Source organism: Micropterus salmoides, unplaced genomic scaffold, assembly GCF_014851395.1.
Source record: "Micropterus salmoides isolate LMB-PRFRI ecotype aquatic unplaced genomic scaffold, ASM1485139v1 Ms_hic_scaffold_2, whole genome shotgun sequence".
Taxonomy (NCBI): Eukaryota; Metazoa; Chordata; class Actinopteri; order Centrarchiformes; family Centrarchidae; genus Micropterus; species Micropterus salmoides.
The window spans coordinates 50,852,058-50,875,225 of record NW_024041150.1 but is presented as its reverse complement, the minus strand read 5'-3'; the positions used below and the strand labels follow the sequence as shown (position 1 = coordinate 50,875,225).

Genomic DNA, 23,168 nt, shown 5'->3' with positions numbered 1-23,168 from the left:
TGTATTGACTATCAGGGACACAAATGGGTAAGGACTGAAACAAATTTAAAAAAAGTAATCTGGGTAAAATGTTTGTCTTTATTGTCATAATTCTGTTGCCAAGTTCCAGGGGCAGGGAGGCCTGTCTGTCTAGATATTGTTGTGTTTTATCAACGTAAAGGGTAGGCTACACCCTTAATGGACAGGGGTCCATACATCTGCAGGAAATCCATTAATCTTGGTATTCCTGACTCTGCTTTCTTTAGACTGACCAAGACGTCGTCCCCATAAAGACATATTTTTTATTCTATACCTTTTACTCTGATGCCCTCCAGGTCGGGATTCAGTCTTACGGCTTGAGCGAGACCAGGGCCGTGCAGAGACCTTTGGAAGGGCAGGCGCTCAAAGTATAAAAGGGCCACATGGAACAAGGATTTAAATAGGGCTGTTATGTATTCCTTGATTATATGCATATACACATGCTTCTGTATCGATAAGTCAACAAATGCTGTGACACAGTTTCAAAAAGAAACACAGGAAATACCCAGATCTAGCTTTAAAACACGGTGGGCTGACATAACTTATAGGGAACAGTTGCTGCTGCTGCTTTGGTTTCTGCTGATACTACTGGAGGTGATCTGTGACTAGAAATATTATAACATAGGAGATATATTAGCTGATAAAACATATGTGACCATGACAAGATGTAAAGATTGCTGACAGTATTTGGGACTGGCTCACTATGACTGACCTGCTGTAGCTGCTGTCAAGGCTGACTGCTACGAGAAAATAAGAGGGAGACGCTCACAGAGACTGCTGCACACCGAGAGCTGCAGGTAGAGGAAACAAGATACCAGGTACAAAAAAGTGTGGGAAATAATCTGGGAAGGAAACAGTATTGGGAGAAAGGACAAGGTTAGCCAAAGCAGGGGTAAGAGTGAGACAAATCTATAGACAGGCGTGTGTGTGTAGGCAATATTGTGAAAATGATTTTATATATTGCATTGTGAATCTGAGATTTACCGTAACTATTCTCTGTTACTGCTTTCGTGAGCCTGCAGCTGATTCTTCGGCCTGATAACACTTACTAACTTTAATGTTACAGAAACTACTGAAAACTAGCCAGATGAGGCTGATGCTAACGTTACCTGGTGAGTCAAAGTAGCATATACGTCATCATTAACGGAACTGTAACAGCAGGGGATTGTAAATTGCCTCTACAACGTTAGTGTGGTGGATCAATGAATGCGATACTGTGTGTGTGTTTGTACAGTAGTAGAAGTAGTGGATGCTCATGCATTTTAGCCCATACAGTGCATAACCTGATGTGCTAAGATATGCTAAGTGTGCTTGAGATGATGTGGACCACTTTTTGTGTCCTCACTGTTAATAATGTTCTATAATGAATGAGTTTTGACCATAGAACTGCTCACAAGTTCATTGTTATTTCTGCTACTGAGCCTCAGCTTTCCATTATTGTTAATAATAGTTGAAACCTACACTCTAAAATGTGCATTGAATATTACCAGCTGATAAAAAAAACTGTGCTCCACGGAAACATCTAAGGCTAAATGTAGCTCTTAACTGGCTGAGTTAGATGGTGATTGACACTAAACCATAAAAAGTCAGTCTATCTCCCCACCTGCATAGACATGCTTTCTTCATCTGTCTATGAGTGCTTGTCATAGGTATCATTTATGCTGGGGATATGTTGTCCCCTCCACTTTTTGAAAGCATTTGTTAAAAATGTTCTGAAAAATAGCTTGCAACAAGAAAAGTTAAATAACAAATGTAAGTGCTATGAGAAAGTTATAACTGGCACAATAAGAAAACATGCAATGTAAATGTAAACATATCTGCCTTGCCCCCCAAAAATACTTAAGCTAAAGAAAACAATTTACTGATTACTGCATTATATTTCATTCGGAAATCAAGTGATTGATGCTCAAAATCTTCTGAGGGAGGACCCCCAGTCCTATTATGACTAAATTATCTATCTTATTATCTTCTAGTCTTGTTCTTGTGATCCCAGTATTCTGCATCGTCACGTCTCAGATGCTAAGTGTTTTTTTGTCACAACTCTAATCTGAGCCCTTAAAAGTCCCCACCACACAAAGTGACACCCTTGGACCACCTGTAACTGTCACTGGCTGTAAAAGTATTTGCGTTGTTGATAACACAAAGCCTAAGTAGTCCTTCAGAATGTTCTCTATTAAATGTACATGCATACTGTAAGTATTGGTGAGTGTAGTGGTGGTTATGGGACGATGTGTCGCTTGGGGACAGGAATGAGGCGGGGTGGGAAAAGTCACAGTATACTCACCACAAAAAACTAGACCACCACTGGGAGGGACTGTATCTCTAGGGGTCAACATCCTGTCAGTCATCAGTCAGACGGCAGAGGTCAACTCAACATGCACACATCTGGCCTTGTTCCCACACTAGAGATGGTTTCTATTCATTTTCATTCTTTACACACATCACACAAGATGAATAAGTTTTGCAGACAATTGTAAAAATCTTGAATGATCTCCACTTGTTATCCTGTAGTTACACAGTGATATTAGGTGTTGAGCCCGTGAGACACAGCCACTCCTCATTTGCATAATGAGGCAGAAATGCATACAGAAATGTAAAAAGGGGGAAAGAAATAAATACTATTGAAGAAATAGTGTAGAAAATGCTAAGAAAGAATAAAACAATACACCACACACATAAATACATTTAAAAAGTAGTAATTAATAAAGTTGAAGATAACAAATAATAAATAAGATAATTAATACAAAGGTGAATAAACAAAGAAGCTAATTAAAAGATATATACATTTATGTCTTATTGTATAATTTAATTACTGCCTACATTTATTTATGTACTTTATTTTTTGTAAATTTAATCAGATTTTTTTTATTGAGCATTTATTTCTGTATTTATTTCCCTTTGTGCAAGGAGCTGTTTTTTAATCCAAATAATGACAAGTTTTGTAATTACATGTTTTGCAATAAATTAATCGAAATTAATCGCATATCGATATTTACCTTGATAAGCATTTAAAATATTTTCACTTAAATAGATTTTGGTATGCGAGTGCATCAATAATAAGTTATTTAGCAAAGCATCTTTATTTTCCATTCATTCATAACCTGTTTTACACTGTTCATATACAATAATAATGCCACAAATATTTTTTATTTTAACACTAATAGTGTTCTTGTGGTAATGAAGACCTTCAAGAAACTTTAGGATGACACCTGCCTCCTCTGTTTTTATTAGCAAGTCACCACTGCACTGAACCAGACCAGGTCAATGAGCTATTATGATTGCCTACCACACACTGTACCTGTCACTGTTTGGCACATGTAGCTGCCCTTGGTCCAACAATTTTTTTTTAATCTTATTTTTTTTGCCATATTTACCATCTCTGTTGGAGTTTTAGTTTACTCTCAAACAGACTCAGACACACAAGCAGCGTTCCACATTACTTGTTGTCGATCACGTATCCTTCTTTATGATGCTGAGAAATTTCCAAATAATTTTCTATATTGGCATTTACATTGTTACTGGGATATGAGATTTTAGCCATATCACACCTAATCAGGCTAAGAGGAAGGTCTGTGTGTGTTCAGTCTCTTCTCCGTGTTAGAACAATCGAAGAGAAAACCCAGGTATTCACCTCAGTTTGTAACTTTGTTATCCTGATAAGACCATCTTTAGATGACCACCTTTTAGAGTGGGAAAGTTTTGTCTAAGCTGGTCAGTGCCCAAAACTGGCACCTTTACGGTCATTAAAGAGGGGGAGTTAAGGTAGCAAAGGTCTGAGGCCTCAGAGAAGCTTCCAAATCCCGTTATTAGAAACTCCAGAAGATGGTAAAGCTGCAATGGGTCTCTGAAGTGTGAGATTCATGTGATGCTACACAAGACATGAAGTCCTTCAGGATGCTGGTGTTGACCTCTTCCTCTTTAGTTTTATCAGCTTTAATATTTCAGTTGATATTTTGCTCACATGCTGTTTATTCCATAATAAACTGGCATTTAATCAATAGTACTTAAGATCAACACTCAGGTACTTTCCTTTCTACTTCTACTCCACATCTCAGAGGGAATTATTTTACTATTTTTTTACACACAGACACATGAAGAGTTTATCAAATATAATGTTCTATTATAAAGTAAACTACCCAACAGTTTATACAAGTTCAGCTGAAACTATTAGTCGATTAATCAATTAGTTGAGTGATAGAATGTTAATCAGTGACTATTTTAAGTCATTTTTCCTGTAAAAACATTGAAATCACATGTGAAGATTTGCTACTTTTCGTCTTAATTATTTTATTATCGTTTTATTTATTGAAAGTTTTCTGGTACATGATATAAACCCTCCACACCAGACTCTATTACTCAAAACATTAATTTTAATGTTTATTAATAATGTTGAAGTTTGGACTGTTGGTTGGACAAAACAAGCATTGTGAAGGCGTCACTTTGGGTAACTGTGACACCATTTCTCAGTATTTACAGAATCTTTGCAAACCAAACAATCGATTGATTGATGGAGAAAATAATCAGCAGATTGATCCATAATGAAAATAATCATTAGCTGATCTCTCTCTAATAGCCTAAATGAAGAAAGTTGTATGTGGGGCTTTTGTAGGTCAGAACTTCAACGAACACAGATTTTAACAAGACGGTGAATCATAAAGCAAATCAAATAGCGTTAAAGACTTTGCAGTGATACACTTGAGTTAAAAGTTACCTGTCCTGATGCATCATATCAGTCCGATATGCTGCAGCGTCCAATCAATATAAAAGACTTTTCACTGGCGTATCCTCGTTCATAGCTCCTCAGAGATCGCTCCTCACTCCATAGAAAGTCAGCAACTCATCCATGTTCAGACTGGTTTGCATAGAATAGGTATTTTACATAATGAATAATAATTATTCAAGTAGCGGACACTTTTATCTAGAGATGGGGATCGAGACCCGGTTCTAAAAGGACCCGGTTCCAACATTTCTCAAAACCTGAAATTCAATAAGGTCTGAGCTTATCAATTCTGCTATTGAGACTATACACACAGCGGCCAGCAGAGAGAGACGCCCGCCGTCACGGTGGAGACGGTGAGGGTTAAGTTGGCTCCAAACTACTTGAGTTGCCAACAGCTACGTTCATTACCGTAAGTGCGTGCAATAAATCCTTCACCAGTAAAAAGACAATACTTTATCAATACACCTGACTGTAAGGTAAACATGTAGAAATGGTTAATTTTATCATCTCTGTCCTGAAGTGTCTCATCGTGAATGTTTTATACAAGCAGAGCTAATGTTAGCTTGGCAATTAGCCAAATGTTAAAAACAAGCTAAATTAAAGCTGCAAGCAGCGTTGGGCGGGCCCTCGCACTTGTAGCGCGTCCGGGCGTGAGCCGGCCGAGTTGCATATTCTGGAGCTCTGCCGGTGCGGCTGTGAATTTCCTACGCGGTTCCGACGCCGCATGAAGGTGTTATATGTCACTTCCTGTGTCCCCTATGTGGAGCTACATAGCACTTGCCGCTATGAATATAAATCGGTATTGGCGTGTAGATGTCTGCGGGGTGGGAGAGTTATCAAGCACGTAAAGTTTGTTTCAGATGTGAGCATGTACACTGAAGTTACAACAACTTCCTGTGTCATGGCGAAGACTTGATCTCTGACGCCACGCCACGGACACACCCATTGACGAAAACTCGCAAATAGCACAACTTTTCATCTTCAATGCCTTTAGAAGGCACAGCACAAATTTGAAGTCGGTCGGACTAAATCCCTAGGAGGAGTTCGTTAAAGTACGAAGTGTGTAAATCATCCAAAATTTGACGTAAAATTCAAAATGGCCGACTTCCTGTTGATTTTAGGGCATCGCTCCAAGAGGCTTTTTTGTGCGTCTGGACAAGATACACGTACCACAGAAAATTCGTGCACGTAGGTAAAACGTGCGGCGGGGCTGCTTCGTTAAAAGTCACTTCCTGTTGCCAGCAGGTGGCGCTATGACTGTCTGTGAATGTCAGCATGTACATGTGTTCAGGGCGGGACTCTCATCCTACATGTACAGTTTGGTGCAGATGTGAGCATGTACACTGAAGTTACGACAACTTCCGTGTCATGGCGAAGAGCTGATCTTTGACGCCACGCCACGGACACGCCCATTGACGAAAACTTGCAAATAGCACAACTTTTCATCTTCAATGCCTTTAGAAGGCACAGCACAAATTTGAGGTCGGTCGGACTTAATCCCTAGGAGGAGTTCGTTAAAGTACGAAGTGTGTAAATCATCCAAAATTTGACGTAAAATTCAAAATGGCCGACTTCCTGTTGGGTTTAGGCTATGGCTCCAAGAGACTTTTTTGTGCGTCTGGACAAGATACACGTACCACAGAAAATTCGTGCACGTAGGTGAAACGTGCGGCGGGGGCTGCTTCGTTAAAAGTCACTTCCTGTTGCCAGCAGGTGGCGCTATGACTGTGGGTGAATATCAGCATGTACATGTGTTCAGGGCGGGACTCTCATCCTACATGTACAGTTTGGTCCAGATGTGAGCATGTACACTGAAGCTACGACAACTTCCGTGTCATGGCGAAGAGTTGATCTTTGACGCCACGCCACGGACACGCCCATTGACGAAAACTTGCAAATAGCACAACTTTTCATCTTCAATGCCTTTAGAAGGCACAGCAGAAATTTGAGGTCGGTCGGACTAAATCCCTAGGAGGAGTTCGTTAAAGTACGAAGTGTGTAAATCATCCAAAATTTGACGTAAAATTCAAAATAGCCGACTTCCTGTTGGGTTTAGGCTATGGCTCCAAGAGACTTTTTTGTGCGTCTGGACAAGATACACGTACCACAGAAAATTCGTGCACGTAGGTGAAACATGCGGCGGGGGCTGCTTCGTTAAAGGTCACTTTCTATTGCCAGCAGGTGGCGCTATGACTGTGGGTGAATGTTGGCGTGTACATGTGTTCAGGGCGGGACTATCATCCTAGATGTACAGTTTGGTCCAGATGTGAGCATGTACACTGAAGTTACAACAACTTCCTGTTTCATAGCGAATCATCGACGCCACGGACACGCCCATTGACGAAAACGCGCAAATAGCACAACTTTTCATCGTCAATGCCTTTAGAAGGCACAGCAAAAATTTGACGTCGATCCGACTAAATCCCTAGGAGGAGTTCGTTAAAGTACGAAGTGTGTAAATCATCCAAAAATGGCCGTAAAATTCAAAATGGCCGACTTCCTGTTGACTTTAGGCTATGGGTTCTTGAGGCTTTTTTGTGTGTCTTGATATGATACATGTCCCCAGAAAATTTCGTACATGTAGGTTGAACGTGAACGAGGGGCTAATTTTTTCCAATTTTCTAGGTGGCGCTAGCGAGTCATTTTGCAACGCCCATGTGCGAAACTTGTAGAATACGAAATTTTTCACCGGTTCTGACACGTTTGCAAATTTTGGTGAGTTTTCGAGAATGTTTAGGCCATGTCAGTTGAGCCTACTTTGCAGAAAAAAGAAAAAAAAAAAAAAAAAAAAAAAATATATATAATCCGAGCAAATTCAATAGGGACCTCGCACGGTCGTGCTCGGCCCTAATAATCCGAGCAAATTCAATAGGGACCTCGCACGGTCGTGCTCGGGCCCTAATAAAAAAAGCTGTCTGTCTGAAGCACAGACTGGTCTGTAATCTTAATATCTGGCACATTGTTGTAAACTCAGCTGCTGGCTGAGACAAACCAGCCGCTCCTCCTTCGACCAGGTAACATTACCTGCAGGCAGTGAGTAACAGCAGGGAGGGGAAGGAAGAGGAGGAATAATAAAGATTGAGTTTTTTATTCTTTCTAAACGTCACTCATTATTGTGAGTTTATATAGTGACTTTGCTGTTGTAAACATTGTTGCTGCTCTAGAAACATTATTTAGCTATATTTAAAATATTCAATTATAATCCTATAAATAATTTCAACAACCAGGCAGCTAATATGCACACTTGAATATATGTTTATAGTTGATCAGGTTGTTGATTGTAGCCTGTGGAATGTTGGTCCACTCCTCTTCAATGGCTGTGCAAAGATGCAGTCAGGTAGAGACCTGATAAGGACAACGAGCATGCAGATGAGCTTCCTTAAGACGATTCCTGAGAGTTTCTTCAGAAATTCTTTGGTTACGCAAACCGATTGTTGCAGCAGCTGCCCGGGTGGCTGGACTGAGACAATCATGGAGGTTCTGGGCTGGTGTGGTTACATGTGGTCTGCAGTCGTGAGGCCAGTCAGATGTACCAAATTCTCTGAAATGCCTTTGGAGACGGTTTATGGTAAAGAAATGAACATTCAATTCACAGGCAGCAGCTCTGCTGGACATTCCTGCAGTCAGCATGCCAACTGCACGCTCCCTCAAAACTTGCAACATCTGTGGCATTGTGCTGTGTGATGCAACTGCACATTTTTCGAGTGGCCTTTTATTGTGGCCAGCCTAAGGCACACCTGTGCAAAATCCATGCTGGAACATTATTTGAGAGAAATAGACCTTTGTGTACATAGACAAAGTCTTACATCTGTGAGTTCAGTTCATGCAGTGTTGCGATTATAATTTTTTTGGACCCGACAGATTCTGTCATGGGGCGGCACGGTGGTTAGCGCTGTCGCCTCTCAGCAAGAAAGTCCTGGGTTTAAACTCCGGTTGCCCCGGCCTTTCTGTGTGCAGTTTGCATGTTCTCCCTGTGGCTGCGTGGGGTCTCTCTGGGTGCTCCGGCTTCCTCCCACCGTCCAAAGACATGCAGACTAGGTTAATTGGTGACCCTAAATTGTCCTTAGGTGTGAGTGTGATTGGTTATTTGTCTGTGTGGCCCTGCGATGGATTGGCAACCTGTCCAGGTTGTACCCCGCTTTTCACCCGATGTCAGCTGGGATTGGCTCCAAGCGGTTGATGATGGATGGATGGATGGAGAATGTCATGTTTTCTGAACCCACAACAAATATTGTTGAATGGAAACAGTTCATTGAACATCCAGTTTCAAATAATGAGTCAAAGCTTCTCTTTGTGTGACTAATTTAATGAGAATTTTGAAAAGGACTCGCGTCCAAGTCTCAAGTCTACAGCTCAGATTATTACACAGAAAATATACTGATACCCCCCCACACACCAATAAAACATGGATGGTAAAGCAGGACCCATGCCAATAAGTTATTTGGTGGATGTGTTGCAGTGGGAATCAAAGTGTCTAATCCACAGCATCATCACAGCCTCTCTAAAATAATTATTTTTTTAATTATGTTTTTTAACTTTTTGTTTTTAACATCAACAGATAAACAACAACTGACATGAAAAAAATTGCATCTATAGCTAAATAATATAACTACTAACTTTCAAATTAGTTCAGTGGAAGTTAGTGGAAGCCAGTTTCATGGGATCGCGCCAATCACACAGAAGCCGTTGTGTAAAAAAAATAAACATTAGACATAGCCTAGGCTATAACAAGCAATAATCAAAACATGCCTAATTTATCCAATCCTTATAGTCGACTCTAACTAATATAGTTTTCACCTACTAGTTACTTAGCATATACTCCTTCAAAAAGTAATATTAGCTACTCTACTTACTACAGGGTGATACAACCCCACTGTCTCCTGATGAGTCCAAGCAGCACTGGCAGCAGCGGCCGGAGTTTCTTTCTGAGTTTCACGTTGCTGTGCTGCTTTAGCTGATGCTTCAATTAACATTAGTCCAAGTATAAATGTAGAATGGTTCGCAGTTAAAAGCTTTTTGCTTGTTGCACAAAGTTTACAACGGACGACAATGTTCTTTGCATCGTGACACAATGCATACGTTCACAAGAACAAAGGTTTGTTCAGACTGAACACAAATGTCTGTAGTGTTTTTGTAGTCCCTGTTTCCACCCAAGTGGATCGAGAATCATGGCTCTGACCCACTTCTTACAGGACTCTCCCTCCAGCAGACTGGGTGAGGGTGGGTGGCATGTCCTCATATCTACAGTGTGTGACAACGGCAGGATTTTGGGTGAAAGAAGAGCAAGATAGGATGTAATTATAGACACAATAACAAAGAATATTACGTTATCGTTACTAAAGCTCAGAATATAAAATATATCTATCAAGGAATGAGGAGGAGGCAGGAGGGAACCGCTGGCCTGGCTCTGAAAATTTTTCTAAAGGAAGCAGCGTGACTGCCTTTGTGGCGTTTAAGGTTGCTACGCTGAGAAAAAGCTTTTCCACATTGGTCACAACAGTAAGGTTTCTCTCCAGTGTGAACACGTTGGTGGATTTTAAGGTCTCCTGAACTAATGAAAGCTTTCCCACATTGGTCACAGCTGTAAGGTTTCTCTCCAGTGTGAACACGTTCGTGCATTTTAAGGTCACTTGAGCTAATGAAAGCTTTCCCACATTGGTCACACCAGTAAGGTTTCACTCCAGCGTGAAGACGTTGGTGGACTTTTAGTCTTCCTGAGCTAATGAAAGCGTTCCCACACTGGTCACAGCTGTACGGTTTCTCTCCAGTATGAATACGTTGATGTTCTTTCAGTACACTTGATGTAGTGAAAGTTTTCCCACATTGGTCACACCAATAGGGTTTCACACCAGTGTGAACACGCTGGTGTACTTTAAGTATACCAGCGCTAATAAAAGCTTTCGCACATTGGTCACAGCTGTATGGTTTCTCTCCACTGTGAATACGTTGATGCTCTTTTAGTACACCAGACGTAGTAAAAGCTTTCCCACATTGGGAACACCAATAGGGTTTCACCCCAGCATGAACACGTTGGTGGACTTTTAGTCCACCTGAGCTAATGAAAGCTTTCCCACATTGGTTACAGCTGTACGGTTTCTCGCCAGTGTGAATCCGTTGATGTTCTTTTAATATACTTGATGTAGTGAAAGCTTTCCCACATTGGTCACACCAGTAAGGTTTCTCCCCAGTGTGAACACGTTGGTGGACTTTTAGGTTACCTGCGCAAGAGAAAGCTTTCTCACATTGGTCACAGCTGTACGGTTTCTCTCCAGTGTGAGCGCGTCGGTGGACTTTTAGTTTGTCTGATGTGGTAAAAGCTTTCTCACACTGCTCACAGCTGTACGGTTTCTCTCCAGTGTGAAGCCTCTGATGAATCTTTAAAGATCCAGATCTTGTGAAGGATTTGTTACAGTGCTGACAGCGGTGACGTTCGAGTCCCTCTCTTCCTCTCAGTTTCTATAGCAACAAACAGACATTCAGAGAGAAAGACAGTAAGGCAGATGTCATGGTGGAGCAAGATACAAAGAACCGTAAAATACATTTAAAGCATGTCTGTGTAATACAGCTGAAATGATTCATCGATTAAATCAATTACTAAAATGCATCGCCGCAAATTCTTTGAATTATGGCATGGGGTGGTGATGGCGCATAGATAAGATGCTTGCCTTTGGTGAGGGAGACCTGGGTTCGATTCCTACTGTGAGACATCCACCATTGTGGCCCTGAGCAAGACACCTGACATGCATAGCACTTGTAAGCTTTGGATTAAAGCGTCAGATAAATTAATAAATGTAAATGAATCAAGGCTTTGTTTAATCCATATAAATATATAGCACATTGCTTCGCATGGACATTTATTACTATTTGAAAAGTGGAGGAAGAGAGAGAAAATAGCGAAGGACCAAGAAGGTTCCAAAGTATGGTATTATTTCAAGCTTAAAGAAAACAACACTGTAATGTTACAGTTCGTCCGCCATAAAACGAAACTTATTTCGCATTACGTAACCGCAACAGCACTAAGCAGCTGTCTGGTTGTTGGTCTGTTGATGTTGTTGGTCTGATGTTTGCTGTATGACACACACAACAATTTCCAAACTGGCCATGAATTTCTGAAGTCGCCAATCAAAAGTACTTCTTAAATGATGCATCAATGAATCGATGAAATAATCTGTAAAAGCTTCGAGTATTAAAATCATCGTTAGCTGCAGCCTTACTGCGGAACATAATCCACATTTAGGGCTCAAACTGTTCGAGAAACTTGAGTACGCTGATTACTAAAGTTTAGTTTAACCCATATAACTATGTACAGCGCATTGGGGATCCTCCCCCATAAAATTTAGAGCATTAAACACTTAATTTCCTGCATTCTGGTCAATTTGCACCAATTTCTGCCTTTCCTACATTAATTTATGGTGAAAGGTTTTTATTTGTGTAAAGGGAAACAAAATTCAGATGAGAGATGAAAATTGAATCAATCATTTAATTAAATTAATTAGTTACAGAATATAATGTAGAAAGACTCATTCTGTGTTGCTTTCAGATCAGTTTCTATAATAATTTTTTATTTTGAATTCATTTTTTACTCAACTTCCACAGCTAAATATGCAATATGAAATAATTGAGTCTAAGTTAATAGATTTTTTTTTTTTAATAATAGACAGCAACAAATGTCGTCGCCTGTTTAAGACCTGGTGGCCTAACTGCTGAAGAAAGTTATATTCTTCAGGAAACTCTCTGTCTATTGAAAAACGCTATGAAAAAGTTTGACATTTCAACTCTGGCAGCGGGTGGGCGTGTTCCTGAGACGAGAACGACCGATTTAGTCACACAGAAGCCGTTGCCATGGTTACCACACGGAGCGCTTGTTTGCCTGTCTGTTGATGAGGAGCGTGGAGCGACCATTACACTACTCTTTTCAGGGAAAAATAATATTACAGTGTTACTGCCCAACACCTTACGTACCAGTGAGGCGCGAGAGCACAGTGGAATTGGCAGCTGAAGCTTATATAGGCTACAGTCTATGAGCTGAACGCAAACGAACATCCTTGTTGATACTGTACTTGGAAAGGAAGAAAACTTTGTTTTGTCAACCTGTAGATGTCCTGAAATCCTTTCCATTTCACTCAGACAGCTCCTGTACCCCTCCCTTTTTTTTTTTTTATTACAGATCTGCAGATCTGATGATTCATGTGGGTCAGATTTTCAGGTCGGAAAATCCGGATAAATGCTTTTCTCATGTTCACAGGGAGAGAACTATGGGAGAGAACGGAAATCTTGGCCAAAAAGAAACTGTGACAAGAAGTTGTTAAAATGGTACGAACCGGTGAATGCACATTTATGGGTAATTTTATAATTAGTAGCTTGTCTTATCTTATGTTAAATAAATATGTTCAAATAAACCTTTTCAAAGTACTTTCATTTATTTAACAAGCTTTTATCAAAGCATTTTTAACAAGTGCTGTAAAAAGTGATAGAGACACGTACCCAGTATAAATGAAACAGATGCCTACACATTTTGTCTTGCTGACGTTAAACTCCATTACATCCAGGGTGCTGCCACCGGTTTAAAATAAATAATAAATAAATAAATGAACAATTAGCTTAGCTAACATTATTGGTTAATAAGAGTGGGATAAGTTATAAACTTGACAACATTACTGTATCTGACAGGACAGTTAACATCGTAAGCTAGCTTACAAAAGTGGTCCTGTCAGTCAAAGTATGTTACCAAAAATGTGCCTGTTCATAATTACTTGTGTGTTACAGATGCTTTCAGATAGGCTGACGAAACATTATTTGATGCAAAAGGTACCCTTTAGCGTCCATATGAGACACCCTGTCTGATTTCGCTGAAAGGTTTGCATGCCTGAGTGTCTGCTGTAAAACATAACTAGCCTACCACAACAGCACGACGGAAATGCTTCAGCATCTGAGCAGAAAACATCAAGTTATGGTTACCCATAAATCATGATTGCTAATTGAGATGAACGCTAGCAAAGGAAAGGCACAATTTGTAAATGTCAATACAGCGATTCACATTAATAAATAGAACATGCGGCCCGCCAGTTTAATTTGTTCTGCCATAGTTTCAAAATGACAGAAATTATTCTTACACATCTCATAATATTACAGACCTCTAACAGTGTGTTTTGTGGAAGCTGCTCCGTGAATGCTCACACACTTTGGCATTTGACATCTGTTCCTGGCTTCTGCAAAACCTAACCAAGGAAAGTAATCTCTTCTGGGAAACCAGTGGTTTATCTAGTGTCTTTCTATAGTATCTTGTTGTATTTAAATCAATCCTAACAGGAGATTGATTACTGCCATTGGCCTGATGAATTGAAGTGGCTAATATTTTAAATCATCTGCTGAATGACTCGAGGGAATTGACCCTTTGCTAAGCCCCGCTCCCCTTAGTTACTGTTGCTCAGTCCGACAAACTGTCGGCGCTGCCACTGTCTATTACTGCACTCCCCAGAGAAATACTGTAAAATTTGTTGGAAAATGCAATCTCAGAAAGAAGTTTTGCAGTTGCATTATACATTTGAAGGTTTTATTCAGGCTGTCAAACTGACGTGAAAAAAATGAAAGATAGAAGCTAAAGCCTACCGATCACACAGTACAAGTGAACCACCGCATCCCCCGACGACAGAGACAAAAGATGATACGAACGATCGACACTGTTCCTTTACCGCTGGGTAGTCCTCTATTCATTATTACTATCAGTAAAAAGCAGAACCGTAGGGATTTATAACGTTACATTCAGTAGGAAGTTAGCTAGCGTTAGCTAACTAACATTACATTAGGAACAATCCACATATGACATATTTCTTGATTTATTTCAGGTTTTGGAAAGAGAATAAATCGTACTTCTCCTTTCAACCTCTCTGGGTTGAAACTCTAACTATTACAAGTGCCCCAGGAACAGCGTTTGACCATATCTTAGAAAAATACTGGCAAAATAAATTAGACAACATCGCCTTTTACATTAGAGTCAATGGCTGTGATTGGCCAGCTGTGTATTCAGGGCGTGGCTTAGCGAAAGGTCAATTTCGAACCTACTCTGTCTTCTGGATGGCCTGCTTCACCTGACTACTGGTAAATGGCTTGTATGGTGAGCCTAACTGATCACATTGGTGCCATTTGATCAGGTCTGGGCCTATTTTATACCCTACAATCTGGGTGGTAGGATGCGTCAAATAAAAGTGAGCCCCTCTTTACACCTGCTAATAGTGAACAACTTAAATAACCATGATGAAAAGCCCACAGTAAGTCTATTGTTTTACTCCTTTTGCTGGGAAAGACCACCAGATCCTGGGCCTGACTCACAAAAAACAAAATATATACTATATGGGTTTTTGGGGGCCAATGCCGATATTAAGTGAAAAAGAGCTGATTTATAAGGCGATATTTTGATTTTAAGAATGATTTGGATAGTAGACCCCTTTCCTGTATAAACTACACTTAGAACAGGATGATATTGAAAGTTGGTATGTATGTGGGCTATAAAACTGTTTCCTAAATGGATTATGTTAATAAAATAGATAATAGTCTCAAAAACCAGCCGTTACGGCTCTGACTACAGCGTTTCACATCTACAACGTCACACAAAGAGGAGCTACAGGAAGCCGTGTTATTTTCTTGTTCAGCTCACGTTTATTTACATGTCCGCTCTGGTTTAATCATTTCAGACACGCAGACTAACTGCAGATATATTTAGAATACGTCAGAAACTATAGTTTAACGGCTCATTACGATGTTAGCGCTCCTCCACTGATAAACACGCCATTAGCTTTGTGGCTAATTTAGCAACGGGCAGCATGAGCTGCTGTAATGTTATGTGATTTTAGAGAATATTTAGTGATGAACTAGAGATAAATGTGGACCGTTCACTAGAACTGCCACACTGTTTCAGAATAAATCTACAGTTACGTCTGTCAGCAGCTTCCAACACTCAGCTACCGTAACATTAACCTGCGGTGAGCTGCTAGGAAGCCGGGAGATGGCAGAGAAAAACGGAGGGTTAACAAGTCATGAATGTTTTTTTATTATAATTATTTAAGTCATGTAATGACTAATGTAACTTGACAAAAAAACGACTCACCGCTCACACAGCCCTCTGCGTGTTTGGTTTCTACATGCTGCAGTGAGCTCCTGTAAACTCCGGTCAGCTGATTGTTTTCAGATTGTTTTTGTTGGATCTGACTCTAGGTTTCTTTTTTAATAGTCACATATCTGCCGTTATAAACGGCCAATGGCGATTAAATGCAATTAGCTCATATCGGCCAATATATCGGTCGGGCTCTAATATATACCCCATGTGACTTCAAAAACAGATCCGGACTTGGACTCACGTATTTTAAAGTTATAAGTCTCCTTCCAAAAATGAACACGCTAAGACTGTGGGTTGATATAACAGACATGGACATCATGGTCTTACCAGAAACGTGGTTAAAATCAACATGAACAGATAATATGATGCTATAGGATGGCGAATATATTCAGAGCAGATCGTTCAGGCAAGGGGGGCAGAGTTGCTTACATTGTCAGTAAGTAAAGTCAAACAATTTGATCTACTGGCATTGAAAGTAAATTTATTCAAGGACATACACCTCATTATTGTTGGCTGTTACAGGCCACGATCCGCCACAAAATAAACTATTTCCTCTCTTTATGAAATACTACTCAACCTTAATCACTCCAAAGTAATTCTAATGGGTGATCTTAACTGGGATTGGCCTACCTAAACGTAAACCTTGTTATGTTTTTAAAAGGTGTTATAAACATTTTAATAACAGGCTTTTAATCATGATCTGTACAACTGTAATTTGGAGGGTGTCTGTCTGATAGCTGATGTTAAACATGCCTTGCAATGCCTTTTCAGCTATTTGTAATAAGCACGCTCCTTTAAAAAGACATTTAGAATTAGCGGGAGGAATAATCTATGGCTCACTGAAGAGTTAACCTTTATGATGAGAGAGAGAAATGTTGCATGGGCTCAAGCCAAAGATTCTGCTGCTGACTGGACCATTTTCAGAACTTAATTATCCACTGCACCATCACGACCCTCAAATTCAAGAAATGTTAAATAACAATAAGGCATTAAGAAAACATGCAATACAATGTAAATATAGAAAAAACAGATCTGCATTGTATATTCAGAATTGTCATATGCCATCTGAATTTTGTGTTGCCCTTTATATAAATAAAGATGTTTACTGGTGCAGAAAATGGCTCCAGAATGCGGGAAATTAAGTGTTTAATGCTCAAACTCGTCTGAGCGAGGACCCCCAACTGTATATTTTTATCAATTAATACTTCTTTTAAATAGTATTAAAATAACTTCTAGTCTTGTTCTTGTGACCCCAGTATTCTGCATCGTCACAACTCTAATCTGAGCCCCTAAAAGTCTCCGCCACACAAACTGACGCCCTTGCCCACCTGTAACTGTCATTGGTTGTAAAGTCTTTGCAGTGTTGATAACACAAAGCCTAAGCAGTCTTCTGAACGCTCTCTATTACATGTACATGCATACTGTAAGTATTAGTGAGTGTTGTGGTGCTTATGGGACGATGTTCTGGGACGCGTCGCTTGGGGACGGGTGAAAAAAATCACAGTTAAGTTTCCCTTAACTGCCGAACCGGAAGTTAACTTCAGCTTTGTCCAGTCTTAGCTAGCATGCTAACACCCAGGCAGCAGGCTACATGCTACAAGAGACCTCCTCCTCCTCCTCCTGCTCCTCCTCCTCCTCGGTTCCGACCGTCACATTAAGTGTGGGTTCTGTAGAGATACGGGGTTCTGATGGCTCCACTGTTGAATCCTGCTACATTACATCTTGTTTACAGTCAATATGAAGCTACGTGTCGGAACCAGGCCGAGCTAACGCCACGTTAGCTTCTTGTTAGCTGCTAGCTGTGTTCATGAACACTGACCTGAACATCGGTGCTATCAGAGCTCGAGCCTGCTGTTTGTCCTCCGGGGACGTTGTTGCTCCGGGGCTCCGGGTCCTGGTTGTCCTCCTCCATCCCGCTCTTGGTCCTGGTCTCTGAGATCCAGCAGGTCTCCGCTGTGACTGTCGGAGCTCTTCAGATTCAGGAGCGCTGCAGGACCTCGTGGAGCTCCGTGTTCTCGCGCGAAGCACGTTAAGCTCCCCTTAGTTACTGTTGCTAAGCGCTTAGCAGATTGAAGCTTTTTGTCCCGCAGAGATTCACAAACCATCGTTACTGTATCAGCAGCTGGAGACTCTGTTTGAAATGAACTGACTCACCAGAGCTCGTTTTAGGCTGATTGCAGTCTGGAAAACAGAACAAACATCGAGCCAAACGCTGTGCAGATGTGTCATGTGCTGCTTGTTCTGGAAAATACAACACTAGCCTACTTTTTTACCATTTACAAAATATTTCTTTTAACTCATCAGCAGCCTCGTTAAGTGACTGGACTGTTTGTGTAGCCTAAATAAATGTTTAAACCAGGGGGTCTTAGCCCAGCCCATAAAACTTCATATCTTCACATAACAATTGACCCTCCACCAAGCAGTAAAGCAACAGTAAACATCAACAAAACTGAGTCAAGTTGAGCCCAAGATAAGAGAAACTCTTGGTTTTCGGTTTCAGAGAGCGAGATCAGATAAACTCTGGGTCTGTAACCCGCCAACTTACGCTGTGAACCAGGTTTCATTCAGTTCATTTTGCTCCTGTACTAATGTAACTAAAGGCTAGTTTAATGAATATCACTGTCCAATCACATGTCTGAATCTCATAAATATCAACTGTCAGGTTAGAGTTAACCCTCTTTATTGCACGCTTGAGACTAAAATGATTGGTATCAGCGAGTTACGGTGGCGTTTCGGCCTCAGTCTAAAGGTTTTACACGCCACCAGATGCAACTGTGCTCAGCTTAAAGCCCCAAAGCTTCAAAATGCTTCATCACTCATCACTGCTCACTAACGAATGTTAGCTGATCTGACTGTTTGTGGTATTTTATCACACAGATGAGTCAGCAAGGGGAGAGGAAGGACAGACATCACAGCAAGGGACAGCAGCAGGATTAACTGCAAGATCCAGGGACTCCAGAAGAAATTAAAATGTGAAAGCAGGTGAAATGGAACATTTAGAAGAAAGGAGTGAATAGAAGATGAGTAAAGGGAGCACAGATGCCAGAAGTTAATGTAAGAGAATAAGATGTGCATTCTTTGCTCAGTAGAGGTGAGAGAAGGACGGTGTGACCATAAAGGAGCTGAAATTCATAAAGTAAATTAGGGAGGGGATAGGGATTAGGATACATTTTGTTTTGGATTTTAATGTGCAAATGCTTAGTAATTATCCAGAAATCACATTAAAAAAAAAGGGATTTGAAGATTTGATAATCGTTTTATAATCGCACCACAGCCCTCTGAGGTTCAAACTCTGAGTTAGTTGAGCCCGAGATGAGGGAAACTCTGGGTTTTCAGTTTCAGAGAGCGAGATCAGATAAACTCTAGGTTTGTAACTTGCGCTGTGAACCTGACCTGCTTGGGAGGAGGTTACTTCAACAACGCTCTCTGACTCCTCCTGCGGAGCCTGAAGCGGCCGTCTGACGTTTCCTCATACATACTGTCGATATCAAAGACTGGAACGCAATTACGTCTTCAGAAACATCAAAATCACGGTTAAATAGGCTGTTAGTTTTTGTTTTTTAACACACGATCTTCTTGAACATGACCTCTTTTATGATCAACCTGTCATCGATGTAAGGACAGAGAGTTATCTTTGGACATCGTAAATTTATCCTCAGCACAGAATAAAATCTATAAGCTGCACTGTCCTTATAACTCAGTGACTCTGTGGACATTAAGGCTGCTGTCAGGTTGGCAACAGTTGCACAAAAACACTTACCGTGCGTTAGAGTGCTGCAGTATAGGCTACTGTTTAAACTGATCAATGAACAGTAACCTTTCATATTGTAGTCGCACAGATTGAACATTCCTATCGTAGTTATCAGCTGGATATGATGTGAATATGATTGTTGAGGATGATGTGGTGCAGCTGAAACAACAGTTTTAGATTATCTTTTGATAGTCTGAATGTGTTTTGACAGCATTTCATAAAATACAAAATGAGCAAGATTAGATTTCTAAAACTTCACAGTCAGTTTGAACCTAGACACATTTTCCACTGCAAAAAAGTCATTAATAGACCTGCTGAGTCTGACTGTCACTTTACAATCACAGGTCCATCAGGAGCCTAAACTGTGTCTAATCTGTTCATTAATATTTTTATCTAGTTATTGCCACCGGCATTTAGTCCCGTCAGGTTCCAGCTGCATAAACAGGCCTGTAGCTTTTTAAAATGAACAACAGGCTGCAGGAGAATCCCAGCACTTTATCATTCATTAAGGAAACTCCAGTCTGGTAAATGATGAATGAGCAACGCTGAATAAAATGTAATATTGTTAAAGTATTGACTCCTTCCTCCACTCCTGCGTTTTAAAGCCCATCATAGTCCACGTTGGCAGCATTCATATTTCTCGCTCCACCCGATTAAAATGGAGGCTCTGCCTTTATTTATTTACCCGTTGCCATAGTGACTCGTAGTATCGGAGCTCCATTGATGAGGCTTTTTTTCATCCCCACGCACGCGCTTCCATCAGGCTCAACGTACGCAGAGTTGACTGAACTCATTTTAAACACTGTTCTGAAACCTGAACTCTGAGTTTGACAGCTCAGAGTTCAGGTTTACACTCAGAGTTTCTTGAACCCGTTTTCTGAAACGGGGCCCTGAGTCCACTGCTGGACCGAGCCGTGGATTTGTTGTATCGTTAACTAGATGTGAATATGCTAAATTGAAAGTAGTTATACAGCAGATACGTGTAAGGTAAAATAAACATGCGTATTCTCTCTCACTGTTTACAGATGGCTGAAAAGTTGCACCTTCCAGTAACAAATATTTATTGACGTGCAATTGTTTACATGTGAAGTTGTTGAGACTGTAATTTTATTAACATAATCCATGTAGGAAAAAGGTTTTATAGCCCACATATAGTACCGCTTTCAATATCAGCCTGTTCTAAGTGTAATTTATACAGGAAAGGGGTCTACTATCCAAATCATTTTCAAAATCTAAATATCGGCTCAAAAATCGGGTCTTTTCACTTTAATATCGGCATTTCTTGTAAATCTCAACTTAAACATTAATGTAACTAATATTAAACCAAAGCTATTTGCCACTGGCAGGGCATTACCTTTAATCTGGCTTGTTAAAACAAGTTAGAGTCGAGAGCCACGATCAAACAGGCTCCTTTGAGCAACAGGTTGACATATTTAAATCTGTTTTCAGGTATCAGCAGAAACATATTTCTTTTATCAGGGAGCAACATAAACAGTCTGTTCAGTAGCCGAGCAAGGTTCAGTGACAAGCAGGTGCATTCCGAGAAACTGTTGCGGTTGTGCTCGGCTCACACACACACATGCCGACGGAGTTGAATGGTCTTGAACTTTTTGGACGCGACACGGAGCACAAATCATTGAGAGAGAAACTGATGGTCGCCGTTTGAATTTCCAGAATCTAAATAGTTATCACGACATCAACAGGAACTTCCCCGCAAAACTAGATGAAGGCCTATCAGGTAAAGTTATGCAGCCTATAATTTTCACTTCACTTAAATAGGCTACAACTGTGTAACGCACAAAAGCCGTTACCATGGTTACCCTAAACCTAGCGCCCGCCGTTTTCTCGTGGAGCGCGTCTTCTTCAGAGTTCGCAGGGCCCGGGGGCGCTGAAAATCTAATTCCTTACATTTCCACACTGTAGCTTTTTACTGTGTTTCCTTTTATTCTACGCTATGAGAGCGAACCAGAACAGTAAACATGCAGCCGACGGATAAACAATGAGCTTAAAGTCACTATAAAACTCAGAAAACCGAGAAGCTGATGGGTCATTAAAAAGACTCCAACACACTGTCACTGTATACAGTATATACTGTATACTGAGTGGAGCGTCGCACAAACTGGACAACCTGGAGCCTGACAGTCAACCAACCCAAAACCAAAGAGATCATTTTCCAGACAAGCTACTGAGTGTGTGTCAAACATTTTTTAACAGGTGAGAAACTTTGAGCTTGGCTGTGAATGAGAGCAAAAAGGGTCTTTTTATGGCATCAAGAGATCAATAAACACCAAACTACCAATTACTGACTTGACTCAAGATATTCAGGTCAAACATTAATTAAACCCACTGCCTTATTTGGCAACTAGGGCTGCTTGATTATGGCAATAATAATAATTTATTAACTTATTATTTAACCATCCCTTAAAATACGGAATTGTCCGTATTTGATAACTAAATAGCGCTTTGTCCCGTTTTGAATTAATGCGTGACGCGGTTTGTCCCGTATTTCCGTGTTGTCTTTAATGCAGCATCCCATGCAAATCATCCCACCTGCATTCTGTGAAGACTCTTTTCTACCCACGACTGGTTAATACTCACTCGCTGCCGTTGTTGGTTTCACTAATACAGTCAGGTTCATGGCCAATCCGACTCAGGTAAGACGGGTCTCTTGGCGTCACCTCTGCAACGAAAGCGGACGCAAAGGTACCAACGACGAGGAGAGTGGAAGACATCAAATAACTTCTTGATGAGTATCGAGCTAAACTGCACAGTTTGTCGGCCAGCGTTCTGTGTGGAGCACGGAGGCCGGTCAGACGTGTGACAGCATGCAGAGGCAGAGACTTAATAAAACGTACTAATTTTCTGATTCATCACGCTGGATTTCATGTGCTGCCTATTGTTAAGAAATGTTGTTCCAATGTAAATGAATCACATCCCTACATCATGGTGTGATTTGTTTTTAAGGTTGAGGTATACAGTCAGATCATAAGCATTAATTAATAAGAGATCAGAGAGATATAGGCTAATTAATACACAATCATCAAATTATAGTGACTATGTGAAGAATTTAACTGTTATGCTTCACCAATATAGAATTGCATCCGTCAATACTATATAATTAACAACAAGTTGAATATAAATAAATAAATACATATAGTACTGACCAATCTAAATTTATGTCTGAACAGGTTATGTATGTGTGGTTTCATTGTTTGGATGGTATTACTGCAAACAACAACAAATATTTAGCCAAAATCTATTTTCACACCACCCTTTTCAATTACTCAAATTCATTAGCAATTTCTCATCCTGTCCATCAACAGCCTCATCGCAGCATCCAGTGGTTCTTACATTATATTACATTTAGCCGACTTCTTATCCAAAGTGACTTACAATTGCTACATACAGTGGGGTCAAAAAGTATTTCAGCCACTGATTGTGCAAGTTGTCCTACTTAGAAAGATGAGGTCGTAATTTTCATCATAGGTACATTTCAACTAAGAGACAAAATGAGAAAGAAAAAAAAAAACTCCAGGAAATCACATTGTAGGATTTTCAAAGATTTT

At 40.4% G+C, this 23,168-nt stretch overlaps 2 protein-coding genes across 2 annotated transcripts in view; one reads left to right on the top strand and one right to left on the bottom strand.

Moving 5' to 3' along the window:
• The window catches only part of LOC119912674 (zinc finger protein 239-like), a 60,012-nt gene extending 42,150 nt beyond the window's left edge, over positions 1-17,862 (bottom strand). The window contains exon 1 of the mRNA XM_038731964.1: positions 17,671-17,862. Coding sequence (XP_038587892.1) covers positions 17,671-17,763 — 93 coding nt within the window. The 5' untranslated portion in view covers positions 17,764-17,862. The remainder of the gene's footprint in view (positions 1-17,670) is intronic.
• The window catches only part of LOC119912750 (zinc finger protein 271-like), a 73,561-nt gene that overhangs the window by 9,856 nt on the left and 40,537 nt on the right, over positions 1-23,168 (top strand). The gene's annotated exons all lie outside the window — the stretch shown is intronic.